Raw genomic sequence first — 16,092 nt, forward strand, 5'->3', positions numbered from 1 at the left:
CTGTACTGCAGCACACGCTGTCGTCGAAAAAACAGCTATCTTCATCCGTCTACATCTCGCTAATTGAAACTTATCTAGTATACAATACTAGTATCTTTATAATCTGTAATATATTCTGGTGTTCGATGAAAAAGATTGAAATAAGATAAAAATACATATTTTTTTGGTTTTGAATATGAAAGCTATGAGATGATCGATCTGAATTTTGTGAGAAATCTAGAGGTACTAGAAAACTAAGACGAGTGTGTTGAATGAAATAAATTTAAAAAATGATTAACACAACAATCGCTTAAAAATTAATTTAATTCAAATAATGAGATGAACCTTATTAGATCATTTAAATTTTCCAGAACAAGCCCCCAGTTGTTGGTCGCATGCCAATTTTAACCATATACTAGACCACAAGTTTATAGACATTCTATAATGCATTCTGCTGCCGGTGGCCCTAGACACTGTTGGGAAAATTATATTTCTTTAGTCATTAAATTACGATACGAATTATAAGTTACGTAGGTACTTGTCCAATACTCGACTACCAGAATTTAAATTAAAGAATGTGGTATACCTAGGTAACATATCGATCGATTCTAAAACAGAAACTTAACCTAGGTACAAATAATATCACAATATCAAATAGTGAAATGTGAAAATTTGAAGAAAATTTCCTATAGGTATATCCCGTAAAACCCCCAAAATAAAACGTACGTTTGAGGTGTTCTCTTAAAACCCAAATATTTAATGCCCGTATCCCGTATGCATAGAAAATGTATGTTTCACATTTAACGAAAACTAAAACTATCGTGACGGAACTGAATTACGAAGAACGTATAAAACAAAAATAATCGTCACCAAGTGATAGGTATAATCTGCTATGTACTTACAAATCATATTAAATAACATTAATCATTATGTATTTTCTTATTTTGTTAGGTAGGTATAAAAACCTACCTTCCTACTTATAAAAGCATTACCTAATCATTAATAAATTAATTAATAATTTTTAAAACATTGTGTTCAAAAAAAAAAAAAAAAATGTGATTTTAATTAGAGTCTTGTAATGTACCTACCTATATTTAAAAAATAAATAAATATAATAATAACTGTTGAACTTTAAGGGACATAATAGGTAACACATTCGTGTATGTAGTATTACACTATTTATATAGGTACCTATACGAGTATATGAGTAGGTATATTATTCATAAGTGCGCACACGTCAGGATAGGCAGTTGACCATTCCGTGAATATACTTTTATGTGTACATGGTTATACATCCCTAATCCCTATGATATAGAATATAGATATTAGGTGAACAATAGAAGTTAAGTATGAGACATTAATTAATAGTTACCTATAACTTATAACGTTGTATTTGGAAAAAAAATTACCAGTTATTAATTAAAATTGTATCTTATGACTATTATCAGTTATAAGTCATAACATATATTTCTATAAATTAAACCAAAATATTTATATATTTATATTAAGTACCCTGTATAGGTATGCACCTATTAATTATAATTATTCTACTAACAGGGACTGGAAAAACGACGACGGCGTTTATATCTCGCGTATTTTATACATTTCTAGTCCGGAACTAAAATATGCGCCTACAACACTTGGATAGCACATTTTTCATGACATTAAATATTTGTTTAAAGTCTTAAAAGTAAATTTAAGCCCCAAAAGAATATAAAAACAAACTTACTTTAATTATCGACTCCTTCGGCGGAATCCGTGACGTGTGTGAACTGCGACGCCCATGAGGAAACGCTCCAGAATACAGCCAGAACTTAGAATATTGTGATTTATGAAAAATAAAATTATACGAAACGCATTAAGTTTTTTGCTCATATCTTCTTTGCTTATTGAAATTTTAGAATTTTTAAGCGACTGTGTCTTCTGCAACGACTTTGAGATTTGCCATAGATTAAATAAATAAATGATAGATATCATACTAGGTACGTCGATATGATGAATCTACGGATATAATATAATGCAACTTTTTATATCAAAGAGTTCTGTGTCTAGGTATTATTTAAATTATTATTTTCGTTTATCAATTTAATTATTGATTAAGGTGGTGATATCAGTAGATATCAATAGATATCAGTAGCACAAGAATATTTTTATAAGAGCATATTGTATTTTATGAATTATTAAATAAAAATGTGATTACTGGATTTTAGAGTTAACATAAAGTCATAAACGTATACAGTAAATTCATCAAATACTATAATACCAACTATATTTTTACAATGATGTGTGTTTTTTTTTTTTAAATATTTTTAATTATTTTTTCTTTGTTCTTGCTGTAAGATCAATTTATGAGAATCCTTGCATTAAATTGTTTGGATTATTTGATATGAATAATTATTTTATTACATATAGGTTTATTACATATTGGTAAGTCGATCAGAAACTATATTTACACTGAATATTAATAGTAAAAAGCTATTAAAAAATCTATCATTTGTATTTATTTTTTAATAATAATTAAGACTTAAATATTAGCAGTAATCTTGTTCCTTTCACAAAATGTTTTTTAATTATTTTTAATTTAATTTACATTTATCACAAAGTGATCTCTGAATAATCATTCAATGATGAATTTAATAGTTACATTCTCGGTTACATTAATTAGATTATAAATTAAAATAAACTACAGTTTCCAGCTTCTACTACAACATTATTTTATATTTTATTTTATGTTTTTAATTTTTTTAACGCAGTCTGCACCTTGTGTTGGTGATTTTACACGTAATATAATAAAATTGATACTAGTAATGAGTAAGTAACCTTATTGTTATCAAATTATTTACACGATTATTAACTAAAAAAATATCTATGAAGTATAAACATCCGCATTTTCATTAACTATAAATTCATAATTGTATGAGCTATACATGTTACATATATTTTTCGAAAAAACTATTTAAAAAAACAAGAATAATTCTTATTTGATGTCACACGGGTTGATATAGAAACTGACTGCTACGACAACTGTGCAATTTTTTTTTAAGCATAATACGTTTTGAAAACGTCCAGAAAAGAGTTTGTTTTAAGACTGTCTGTCTTAATAACAACTAATTTAATTTAGAGTGTATTGTTATATTATATTATAATGAAATTAATAATTATAGTAAAATATATAATTGCAAGACATTTAATACCTATATCTATAGCCATCTAGGATATAAACTACACCAAAAAAGGTGTAAGTATGCTAATAAAATATATGAGGTGTATTTATGTATATAAAAATATAAAATATAAAGATTAATAACATTATATTGTTTTAAATACTTCGCGCAAACCTAAGGTGATACCCGGCGTATAGTATAACATGCAAAAAGGTGCGTATTAAACTTGGCGTGGTGAAACGAAGACGGTCTCGCGTATTTTATACATTGCGCTATTGGGATTAAACTTATAAATGCTTCTACGTCACGTAGTTAACAGATTGTCCGTGGCAATAAATATTTAATTTAAGTCTAAAAAGTAAATGTAAAATAGTAGGTAATAATATGAAAACAAACTTACTCGTAAACATCTACTCTTCCGGTGAAACGTAGCTAGAGTGCCGCCATCGCCGAAGAAACAGCTATCTTCATCCATCTTTATCTAATCATCTCACTCCGATGAGCTGAAACTTGAAAGTATCGAAATATTTTATGAAAATAACCTGATCAAACGAAATTTGCGAGTTTGTGTTACAACTTATCCGGTTTAACAAACTGTCCGTTTATATTTGTGGCCTATTATTTTTTTGTTCACTGAAATCAAAATATACAATATATTATATTTATAATACAATAGTATTTCTGAAACTATTAGAATTGTTAACCGTCGCCGACGAATTTCGACAATTGACGATTGCCATAGATATTATAAAATATATTGTTTATTATGATAAATTCATAGAACTTATATATTATAGTATTATCTAGTACTATCAGTATTATCAGTACCTATACGGTATATTGATAAAACGTTGTTCTTTTACAGAAATCTTTGTCATCTGCAATGCGCCTATTCTGGTTTTCTATTTCAATTATAGTTCGCATGCCAAATTTAACTATACAAACTGGTCCGCATGTTTATAGACATTCTAATACATTCTCCCGCCAGTGCCAATAGACAAAGTGTTTGAGAAGTTATAAAGTTATATTTTTTTGGTACCTAATTAATTTACAATATGAATTATTATAAGTTATCTATGTAGGACATGTAGGTACTTGTCCAAAACTCGACTACCTGCAATTCATTGGTTTTTATGGTATAGCCTTACGAAGTTCACGATTTTCGGTGTTTTACGCACCTGTACAACGCTTAAAGTTAACCGAGCTTAAGTATTACAAATTAATTTTTTTTTTAATCTAGGTAAATCAACGTTTTAAAATTGATGATGCAAAAATAATTCTGACACCCACCCATGGTGGTTTTACATAACAAGTCGAGGGATGTTTTTGATTTTAATTGTTCGAGCAAGCGCAGTGTGGTACACCGGGTACATATGAAAATATCAAAAATTTCAATTAGTTATAATACATATAACTTAAAAATAAGACTGACTGCCAAGTTCAGACTTCCCTGTCGTTTTCAGTTAAAAACTAATGATTTCCGGCAATTGTTTTTTGCAATATCGTTTTTAATTCGTTGTTACTTGTAATATATACATATGCCTATTTTAAAAATATTATTCGTGGGTAATTGAAACGTCTAAAATATATTATCATATACAAATACGATAATAAACAAATAATAATAATTCAACTTAACCGGCTACGGTAATAATAATATTTAATAATATCAATATAAATATAGTATACAATATCCTAGGCTGACAAATCGTCTCCACTTAAAATGGTTTTTCGTATATTATGATACTATATCATTGAATTCAAATTTAACACTATCCATAACAGTCACCCACTTGTTACCTACTGTTCAGCAGAGTCACTTCCAATTTTTTTTTTTATATTCTGAGGGAAGCGATGAATGTATTGATTTTACAATGATGTGTGTTTTATTTTTATTTTTTTTTTTTGTGTCTGTCATCACTTTTTAGGACAGTAAAAGTGCTTGAATTTTCTTTAACAGTAACTTTTCTAATAGGAAAGTGAATCTAGTTGGTACTATGGGGGATCAAAAGTAAAATTTTCCAAGTAGTTTTCAAAAGTGACGTGAAAAACAAAGGAAAAACGGGAATTTTTTACGCAAAGTCCGTTTTCGAGAAAATCGATTTTGGTTTTTGGTGCAACTCTAAAACGAATGACCGTAGGTACATTAAATTTTGATTGAATGCTTATATTAGCATTTTCTATATACGATACAATTTTGAAAATATTTTGACTCTTTTTGAGCTGTTTACGGACATTTTCAGTTTCCATTTTATTTTAGTTTTTTTTTCTATAAATATCAATAAAATGTTATTTGTTGGTTAAAAAAGCTTGAAAATGTAATAGAAGGCTCCTAGGTTATTGTTTCAAAGGCAGATGAAAAAAATTAAAAATCCTTAGTCACGGTTTTTATTTATAAGCATTTAAAGTTCAAATATTGACAAAATACGGAAAAATCATGAAAATTATCAAATTATTTTGAGTTGAGAATTCATAAAAATTTTTCTTTTTCAATCTAAGATTCGAAAATGTAATACAAGATTATCCATAAGTTTACCTACCTATATCAAAAAAAAAATGTCTACAAAAAAGTCAAATTAAATTTTTATGAACGTTTGAAATTCATATTTTTACAACATTTGATATTCACTCGATTTCTCATGTAACGATTTTCTTATTTTGTTGTAATTAAAAAACGTATGACTGTAGGTACTTTAAAATTTCACTGAATGTTTATATTAGCATTTTCTATACATAATACAATTTTGAAAATAATTTGATTCTTTTTGAGCTGTTTACGGACATAGTCAGTTTTCAATTATTTAGTTTTTTTTTCTATAATTATCAATAAATTTTTATTTGTTGGGTAAAAAAGCGTGAAAATTTAATATAAGGCTCCTGATATATCGTTCTAATAGCAGTTGAAAAATATTAAAAATACATAGGCACAATTTTTTTTTATAAGCATTTAAAGTTCAAATGTTGACAACATTTATCAAATTTATTATTTAATAATTATTTTGTAGTTAAAAATTTATAAAATGTTCAACTTTTGTAGGTAAGGATTAAAAATTTAAAACAAGGTTCCACGTAAATAGGTTATATATAAATTACTTTATTCACTACAATATCATCAAATATACTCGGTAATATTATAGGCTGACGGACCGTTTTCGCTCAGAATCGTTTTTCTTATACAATGATATTATATCATTGAATTCAATTTTAACACCATCCATTACAGTGACCCACTTGTAACCTACTGTACAGCAGAGTGGCATCCACTTACCCAACTTTTTTTAATTGACTTTCCTTTTTATTTAATTCCTGATAAACGAGTTTTGGATAAGTACCTACATAATTGGTACCTGTCCTACCTATATTAATTAAAAACTATTTTCAACACGACGTATTTACTTATTATTTTTGTCTTTTATTTTATCTAATTTTGTATGATTAAAATATGTTTCTTTTATACCCAAATAATTTTTAAGTACCTACAAATAATATAGAACTCAATTTTATTTTAACAATAAATACTTTTATTAATACAGTGTTGACTTTGTAGATGGGTAGTAATAAATTAACTGTACATTCAGGATTACATGCATTCAGGTGAATAATTATAAGATTGCAATGATAGATGTAAGATGTAAGATGTTAGATGTAAGATTTATTGTTGATTCATCAATACGATGCTGGGTGGACTTGAGGACTTCCCATGTTCAGCGACCGGCGTCGACCCGTTTTGTGGCACAGCGGAAACTTCGTACACCTGACTGTTCGACAAAGACACTGTAATATTATTTGAAAAATATTATTTCTAATTAATCGTAATAACTGGGTATAATGAGTTTAATATTATATTATATTACAATAAATATTAAGTGATCGTTACTTCGCGGCCATCATAGGGTAGACCAGAATACACAAAAATGTAGGTCATCGGGTTGTCGGCTGTATGTATGATAAAGTCCTGGAAGTGGGAATTACAATAGCCCCTAAAATGCTGTTACACCTCCACCTTAATAAAAACAAAGAATGATTAAAAAATGGCAACGGAATTGGCCTACAAATCTGAAAATAAGTTTATGGACAGATAACTTCTCAACGTAATATTATGACCGATCCAATAATAACTTTCCATAGGTACATCAGACCTATGTGCAACGGCTGCTCACCAACATATCGACATCCACCAGATAACTTTGGTAAGTTTTCAAACTATACCGCTCATTCTTGCGGAATGCTAAAGAAAATTAATTTATTAGATAAATATTATACTATAACAATTTTTAAATATAGACGTTTTCAACTCACAGTTATGCAGATGGATGTCGACCGGTTTGGGAGCGACGTCTGATACCGCCATTGTTCTAATGAATTCAAACATAAATAATATATTATTATAATATTTTTATATGCATATAGGTACGGTTAGGTATATTAAATTAATTAAGTAGGTACTATATTAATATAGTCTATTAATTATTTTTTTTACTATACTTCTATTGTATTAAAATATACACAATGACTTATAACTTACATTATTGGACCGGAGATACAGCAACGTCGAGTTGAGGTACCTGTCCATAAACACATTTTCATCAGCAAAATATAATATAAAATATAAAGTAAAGAAATGCATAAAGAAAAAACTGTATTTATTCATACAATTTTGAAATCAAAAACATTAGAACAAGATAATGCTTTCTTGATAAATTAAAAATATTTGAAGATTTTATTTGTCATACGTTTACATGGCAATAGTAAAATTCTATTAAACCTATTAGGTACGTAAACAACATTTATTAATATGACAAATATTTAAAATTTCAAAAAAGGGAGACCCTCGTGTTAATACCCCTCACTTTGTTTTTTGGATAGCGCTGGGAGTTTTTGTGCACAAACGTCGGAAACCTGGTGCACATTTCTGCACAAACGATGCACAAACGTTTGGCACATTCAAAAATCCAAATATTCAATGTGGGGGGCTACCGTTTCAATGCCCCCCCCCCCCCCCAATTTTGTTTTAGGGATAGAGCTTTCAGTTTTTGTGCACAAACGATTGGACTTGGTGCACATTTCTGCACAAACGATGCACAAACGTTTGGCGTGGTCAGAAGTTCAAATTTCGAAAGTGGGGGGGCCATTGAAATGGACCTAATGGATAGGACATAAGCACTTATCACTAGAAAATTTAGTGATACGTTTTTAAGGTTATATGGGGCCAATATTGTTATGATAATTGATAAATGATAATAAATAACCTTAATGATTAATTAGTAATAATTAACGATTATTATTCTATATTCTAATTACAATTAATTATGTACGCAAAGTTTAGAGTAATTTGAGTATTCCAATTTCCATTTTCAGGCATAAAAACAAAAATAAAAATTTGAAACTGACAAATATTGTAAACAGTTTTTGGACATAACCTTAAAAAAAGCCCCATATTGTCTTTCTCTCTTCCCCAAAAAAGCACAGCCCCGTATGAAACTGGTATAGGTATGTCCTATCCATTCTTATATTATCTATATGTAGGAAATAAAATATAACAAAACTTGGTAGTTAATTTAAACATTTTTTTTTTCATTTTTTAACCAACGACACAGCGGGAATGCTTTCGCGGCACTTTCGAATTACATTTATGTACTTACAACTATAACCTATTATACCGATAACATTTTTGTTTTCATGAAATGGTTTTTTGTGAAAATGAATTTGGAATTTCGGTTTTCGTGAATCTAAAAATTGTCATTTGGGAATATAAGTATTCGGGAAAACGTTTCGGTAATCACTAATCATCAATCGTCTTTAAATCAGACTATTGAATAGACTATAATATACCTATTGAACCATTGGCGTAGCCAGGATTTTGAAGGGGGCGGGGGCGGCTGATAAGCTGTCTTACACACAGTTGGTTTAATTAGAGTCTCCGATAAGTTTAGCATAGTGTCGAGGTTTTATTTTAGGTTCAGTTCCTGTACGGCTATGTACTGCTTGTATTTACAGTAACACGTACAACGCCCCCCCCCCCAGCTACGTCACTGTTATGAATATTAATTATCAATACATAATAGGTAAATGTATATATGTAAAATGTTATGAGTTTATAATGATGGATTAAATTATTGAAGAGAGAACAATATGTAAATTGTTGTTTCTGGCATAGATATATTGGTATTATCTATATTAGGTACTGTAATAATGTGCTACTATACTATGTACCTATAATCAATGGTGTAATATATAAAATAACAAATTATTTTATTAGGTAGGTTATTTATTTTGATTGCGTTTAGAGGTTAAATAGAAACCTGACATAAACGCTTCACAAATAATTCATTATTGTTTACATAATAAATATTATACATTTATACCTATACATCTGAGTACATAATTTACATTTACTTTTACACCTGATGAAGTAATCTATGTGTTTCACAACTTCTTATATCACTGATATAAACATGTAAATATTTAATTCGGTTATAGAATATATAAATTGGCGGTAGCCGGTAGCAGTGCCGTAAAGGACATAGTTTTTTTTTTTGGGGGGGGGGGGGAGCATTTAATTATTTCTCTAGTTTTTTGCAATGCTAGAATAAGTACCTATACTTCACCTATTAGACTGTATGATCCTTTTGTTCTTAACATGTTTACTACACATGTACTCTATGGATACATTACTGCAAAATATGTATTTTGTTAGCAACTATGGTATACATTAAGGTAAGTATTTAACATAAGTCATAACAATGTATTAAGAGGACGTCACACCCGTATGACCACATTTTGTCTCCGTCTTACACACGTACGACACAGACAAAGAACAGTTCTTTTAAAAATGCACTAAAAATATGTTAAATAATAATAAAATGGTAATATTCCTGCCCCTTTGATATTTCCAAAAGAGTGATCCGTTAGTAAACAGTTATCAACGTGCAATAATTTCCATAATTACAAACATTTTGTTTTATTTGATTAAGCCGAAAAAAATATTTCTCTATGTAATATTTGGTGTTGTTGCTGATCTATATTGACTTAAGCTATATTTACATTACATATAAATAAATCAATTTTATAATATTATACACTGCGAGTTAATTTTTCTGTGCCCATAGTCCTGAATAGAATAGAAACCTACAGAACAAAAAAAAATAACAAAAGTTATTAGCTTAGCATCATTATTCATTAATGATGTAAAGTACACCACAACATCTCCAGACAGCAATCATTTGTAATAATATGATAATATTATTATCGTAACATTATATTAATATTATAATAAAATTGTTGCACACAAAATTGGTGCCTGGGCCCCGGGGAGTACATGTAAAAGTGGGAGATAGATTGTTGTGGACGAATCACCTTCTAGTGTATGATAATATACTGGTTTCAAACTGAAACCGTCTCACTTAAATCATATACCTAGGTACTATGAACAGAAGAAGTTGGTTAATATAGTTTATGGGAGAACGTCGCATTAAATGTAAGTAAAATGCTAAAATGTCTTAATTTATGTTGTTATTATTTTATTTTGTTTCAGTATAACAATGACAATAAGTAACACAAATTAAAAAATATGATTAGGTAGATAATTTGTTGTTATTACTTTTTAATCATTCTTATTAGTTAATATATTGATCAATAAACTATAAAGATAAATTCTACATTACTCGCTAAAAATGAGGTACCTACCATTGTTTTTTTTAAATAATTCTAATTAAAAGATGATATTCTCCAAAAAGTAGATATTCTCTGCTTATGTGACTACCTATAATATGCGTATTTATAATTTATACACATGATTAATGAGTTTCTCATATGTTGATTTTTGAGTCGCGCTGTAAAACTGTTATTAATATTTTATTTATACTTGTTAGTTTTATAAAATAGGACTCAATATAGTAGGTACAACCGCAATTATTCTTATAAAATATAAAATTAATATTTAAGTTTTTAATTAAATATCATTCTATAGTTTCTATTATTTACAAATTTAAATATTTGTAAAATTACAATAAGTGTGTAATTGCATTTCCATAATTGCATGTGTCATTTATTATATCTACTGTTATTTATAATAAACGGTTTTCGCATATTTAAATAGAATACAAAACATGGGAAGCTGGGCATATTATATTGCATGTGTACTACTTATATTTCACTTCTCTGCCACTAATGAAGCTACAGCCGAAGACAGTTTACCATTCATCAGGTAATTTAAAACTTAAAATGTAAAATACCTAATAACAATATAATAGATAATTAGTAGCAATGGCAACAAATAGGTAGGTAGGTACCTACTACCTACCTAGGCATTGTCATGAAACGTTGAATGAGGATAATCATAATTATTTTGAAATTTATATTTGTGTTCTAATACTTTAACGACACAATGAGAATATATTAATATAAATCATCATAAACGTAATAGAGTCATAAGCATTATCTTAGCAAAATTAAGTAGGTACAAGGTATTTATTGATTCAATCTCTAATTTATGTTATGTGATAAAATGTGAGTGTCTAAACATTATAAAATCGGTACCTATCGTTAGACGGTTAAACCATCAACACATTTACATACTAATAATTAGAAATTATTTTTTCATGTTGCTATTTACTTCAGTTATTGGACAATAACTTTTGTTTTTAATTTTTATAATGTAAAATCGTTGTTGGTGATGAAATCTGAAATTATGAAAAATGTATTGATTATAAACTTAATTGACTAACCATATTTTAACCTTGAACACATTTCTATTTTTTGAATAATTGATAAATTAGGTGTACCTATATACTCTATATTCCATACAAAAACATGTAAATCACTAATTACTATATAGTAGGTACACGGAAATTGTTTTTAACTATTTTTATACTGATATCATAATATATATTAATATATGAACCTATAAATTTTTTTATTTAAAGTAAACTTTACAAATGCGTGAACAATAAGTGTATAATAAGTGAATTTCAAGACGAAAGGAAGGAAATCAATGAAGTCAATGAATCATTAGACGTTTGTCGGTTAACCTGCGGGCAATATGGGTCACTTTGGCCGAGGCCGACTAAAATGACTAGTATAAAGTAAAAACAAATATATAACCTACTAAAACGAACAAAATAAGTAAATGTTACTAATTTAGTTATTTTATGTTGTGGTATGTTATTGCTTATTTTAATAACAATGTGTAGAGATCCAGTGATTAAATTTGGACTTGACAATGTTGTGTTTAACGTATCATCCGTGGCCGACGAATTAGGAAAACAATACATGGTTGAAGTATCTCAAGTTTTATTGTCATCGTTAAGGAAAATTTGTGAGCCACGATGTATTCCAAACGACAACAACCTGACTGTATTCATAACCACAGCCACTCCTTTTACTAATATTAAGTTGTCAACAAACGAAAGTTATGAATTAAACATTTTCACCAATAATTGTAAGACGTGTGTTATATAATTATTATAAAGGTTTCGGCTCTGATGATAACTCACACGATGCACATTTTTTTTTTTATAGTGACCCAAATAACGGCAAACATTACAGCACGAACCGTATACGGTGCTAGGAACGGATTGGAAACATTACGGCAGCTAATAACAACGTACGGCCGGCCTAAGTTTGACGGCAAGACACTGGTGATAGCCGGAGAGGCACAAATAGTCGACGAGCCAGTGTACGCATATAGAGGATTCATGCTGGATACCTCGAGGAATTACTTCCCACTTTCGGCGATCAAAAGGACAATCGACGCTATGGGTCATTCCAAACTCAATGTATTCCATTGGCACGCCACCGACTCTCATAGTTTTCCATTGGATTTGCCTAGTGCTCCACAAATGGCAAGGTGAGACGTGATCATAATTTACAACTATATTTATCGGCGTTATACCGAATGAATGATGATTAATATAATATAATATACTGATGCTATAATAGCTGTAAAGTTATAGTGAAATTGTATCGACACGTATCGTGATAGACATGTCACATATTTTTTTATATATGTCACCACATACATAAAATAGAGCCCGATCAATATGTCATACAATGGATATCATATCAACTAAAATAATTAAACGCTAAAAATATCGGTACATATACTATATAGTTGCCTCCCAAGAATGTTTACACTTATTGCCTTCCGTATAGAATTAAGTAGTGGCCATTACTCACGATAGAAAAGTACAATAATAAATTGAATAGGTACAATATATGTAGTAAATATAATTATAACAAAACTGCAGTGATTAAATATCCAACTGAGTTCAAAAATCAATTTTATGAATTATTAAAAATAAAGAAAGAAATAATGCCATTGCGTGTATATTATAGATATGGTGCATATAGTCCCGAAAAAATATACTCGTATGCAGAAATCAAAGATCTCCTAAGGTATGCATTAGTTAGAGGTGTTAGAATTATTATGGAAATCGATTCACCAGCGCACGCAGGGTATGGATGGCAATGGGGCAAAGACTCCGGTTACGGAGACATGGTGATTTGTCTGGGTAACCACCCATGGCAGGATTATTGTGTACAGCCGCCGTGTGGACAACTTAATCCAATAAACAATCACACTTACACGTGGTTGGGAAAAATATACAAAGATCTGATCGACGTATTTCCCGAAGGAGAAGCATTTCACATGGGTGGCGATGAGGTAATTTATTTGATTTTTTTACCGGTATCGAATTCCATTGAAAAAAACAAACATTTTAATCTTAAAATCTGGCTTCTTACATTTAGGTTGCTGTAAGATGTTGGAACACAACAGCCGAAATTGTCGATTGGATGAAGTCTAATAAACGAGGCCTAACTGAAAGCGCATATCTGAATCTATGGTCCGAGTTCCATAATAAAGCCTTAACTGTATACGACCACGAAGTAGGCAATTCAAATTCGGACATAATTGTTTGGTCTAGTGGATTGACTGATCCAAATATCATAGAGAAGCATCTCGACAAAAAACGATATACTATTGAAGTTTGGGAAGGAAATACAGATGCTGTCAATTTAGCAAACTTAGGTTATAGAGTGATTGTGGCCGTAGAAGATGTGTATTACCTGGATCATGGATTGCGGCCTCCAACCAGATACCATTCGTGGAAGGTTATTTACAACAACAAAATGCCAATGACCAAGAATCCTAATCTCATTTTAGGGGCAGAAGTAATATAGCCAATAATATTTAAAATACACAAACAGCAATGTATAAATTCCATTAATTTTTCTAGACTAGTATGTTTTCCGAATTCGCCGATGATTTTAATTTGGATATTAAAGTTTGGCCAAGAGCTGCAGCTTTAGCTGAGAGATTATGGGCGGATCCGTCCACTAACGCTTTGGCAGCCGAGTACAGGTAACAAATAATTTATTATTACGTTACAACAATAAATACAAATAATACGAAACTATAATAGTAAATATTTTTTCCATTTTAGGCTATTGCAACACCGCGAACGACTTGTATCATTAGGAATCAGTCCGGATAGGATTACTCCAGAATGGTGTAATGATCGTGAAGGCGAATGTATAATTAGTTATTGATAATTCAAATTATACACTAACTAATGACTAGAAGAAGTACATATCCAAATAATAAAATAGGCTTATTGCTATAGTCTTTTGAATTTAAATCAAATATTTAATAATTGTACGATATATAGTATTGTATACAAAATCATAACTATACATTATACATTCTCGGCAATAAAATTGCAGTAGATCGTATTATTTTTTTTATATCTGGCAGTGCATTTTTTAACGCATTATAATAATTATAATTATATAAAATATAAAATATATAGTAAAAACACATTCTCAAGCAGCCGGTTCAGATAGCCAACTGATTGTGTTACCTACTCAGACTTCAATAAATAATTTGATTGGATTAATCGTTAGATCATACACCTACTATTGTCTATTATACTAATATACCTACTATGGCTAGGAGCCATGGGCTCCCACGTCTATCTCGTCTATGTAAACAACTTGAAGCATAATAATATTTGATATATGATATATCTGACTGAGATGATTGATGTGCACAAGTGTGAGGCAAACCGTCGCATATGTAGGTACCTATAGTATCAAAAAATAACCTATCTTATAGTTAAATATTAATTATTATTGTTATTGCCCAATTGGTACCTATATTGATTGTAAAATACCTATAAGGAGCACACAATTGGTATAGGTACTAATCTAAAATATAAGCTTCGCGATTGGTATAATGAAATAAAGAATAAACAAAGAAGAGCAGTGAACGCAAGGAACGAAAAAATTGCCTAAACAGAACACCCTAAAATGACATGTTTGTAGAGGTCTTAATATTAAGTAGGTACTAATTAGCTATTAATAGCCTCTAGCCAGTAATTTATTTTTCTTTTAGTAATACTGTATACTCAATATTGAACCAATTTATGCCATAAACATCTCATATTCCATATACTATTTTGCACAGCAATTATTATATAATGCTATAGACTTATTAGAACAGTAGAACAGTGTGATGTGCTGATGTGTGAATATGTTCGTCTATATATAGCTTAAAATGAGACTATATATTTTGGTACAATCGAGAGGTCAAAATTTTAAGTTCCTAGTAGTTTTCAAAAGTGCATAAAAAAACAAAAAAAATTTGAGGAAAAACGGGAATTTTTACGCAAAATCAGGTTTTGAAACCGATTGAAATAATTTCAGTTTTGATTTTGTATACCGGTTTTTAATTTTTTTCGATTTCGGTTTTAATTTTTCAATACCGTTATTAGGAAATTTCTATTTTGGTTTCGATTTTGTATACCGGTTTTAAAATTTTACGATTCGGTTTCAACTTCGCAATACCGGTATTAAGAAATTTCGGTTTTGTATACCGGTTTCCAATTTTCTTTAGCGAATAATGAAATGGTTATCAACATTTTAATCATGATCTCAATTTTATTATGAG

General features: G+C 29.4%; 1 protein-coding gene and 1 long non-coding RNA gene across 2 annotated transcripts; one reads left to right on the top strand and one right to left on the bottom strand.

The window, feature by feature from the left end:
- Nucleotides 1–7,060: 7,060 nt before the first annotated feature.
- On the bottom strand, nt 7,061–7,935 carry LOC132942485 (uncharacterized). Its single transcript, XR_009664289.1, has 3 exons — nt 7,669–7,935; nt 7,443–7,498; nt 7,061–7,371 (listed from the first exon to the last, which is right to left on the bottom strand). It is a non-coding gene; the product is annotated as an uncharacterized LOC132942485 (long non-coding RNA).
- Nucleotides 7,936–10,531: 2,596 nt separating this feature from the next.
- On the top strand, nt 10,532–14,869 carry LOC132942748 (chitooligosaccharidolytic beta-N-acetylglucosaminidase-like). The gene is made up of 9 exons (XM_061011389.1): nt 10,532–10,620; nt 11,242–11,349; nt 12,068–12,226; nt 12,335–12,582; nt 12,663–12,990; nt 13,479–13,806; nt 13,893–14,315; nt 14,381–14,505; nt 14,588–14,869. Exons 2-9 carry the CDS (start codon nt 11,252–11,254, stop codon nt 14,691–14,693), a joined length of 1,815 nt encoding a protein of 604 aa, XP_060867372.1. The 5' UTR covers nt 10,532–10,620; nt 11,242–11,251; the 3' UTR covers nt 14,694–14,869.
- Nucleotides 14,870–16,092: the final 1,223 nt, after the last annotated feature.

Source organism: Metopolophium dirhodum, chromosome 4, assembly GCF_019925205.1.
Source record: "Metopolophium dirhodum isolate CAU chromosome 4, ASM1992520v1, whole genome shotgun sequence".
In the NCBI taxonomy this organism is placed as follows: Eukaryota; Metazoa; Arthropoda; class Insecta; order Hemiptera; family Aphididae; genus Metopolophium; species Metopolophium dirhodum.

Coding starts and splice junctions, on each gene's coding strand:
- LOC132942748 (XM_061011389.1), top strand. CDS start 11,252: ATGGGAAGCTGGGCATATTATATTGCATGTGTACTACTTATATTTCAC. Junction 12,583..12,662: donor AAACATTTTCACCAATAATT/GTAAGACGTGTG, acceptor TTTTTTTTATAG/TGACCCAAATAACGGCAAAC. Junction 14,506..14,587: donor GCTTTGGCAGCCGAGTACAG/GTAACAAATAAT, acceptor TTTCCATTTTAG/GCTATTGCAACACCGCGAAC.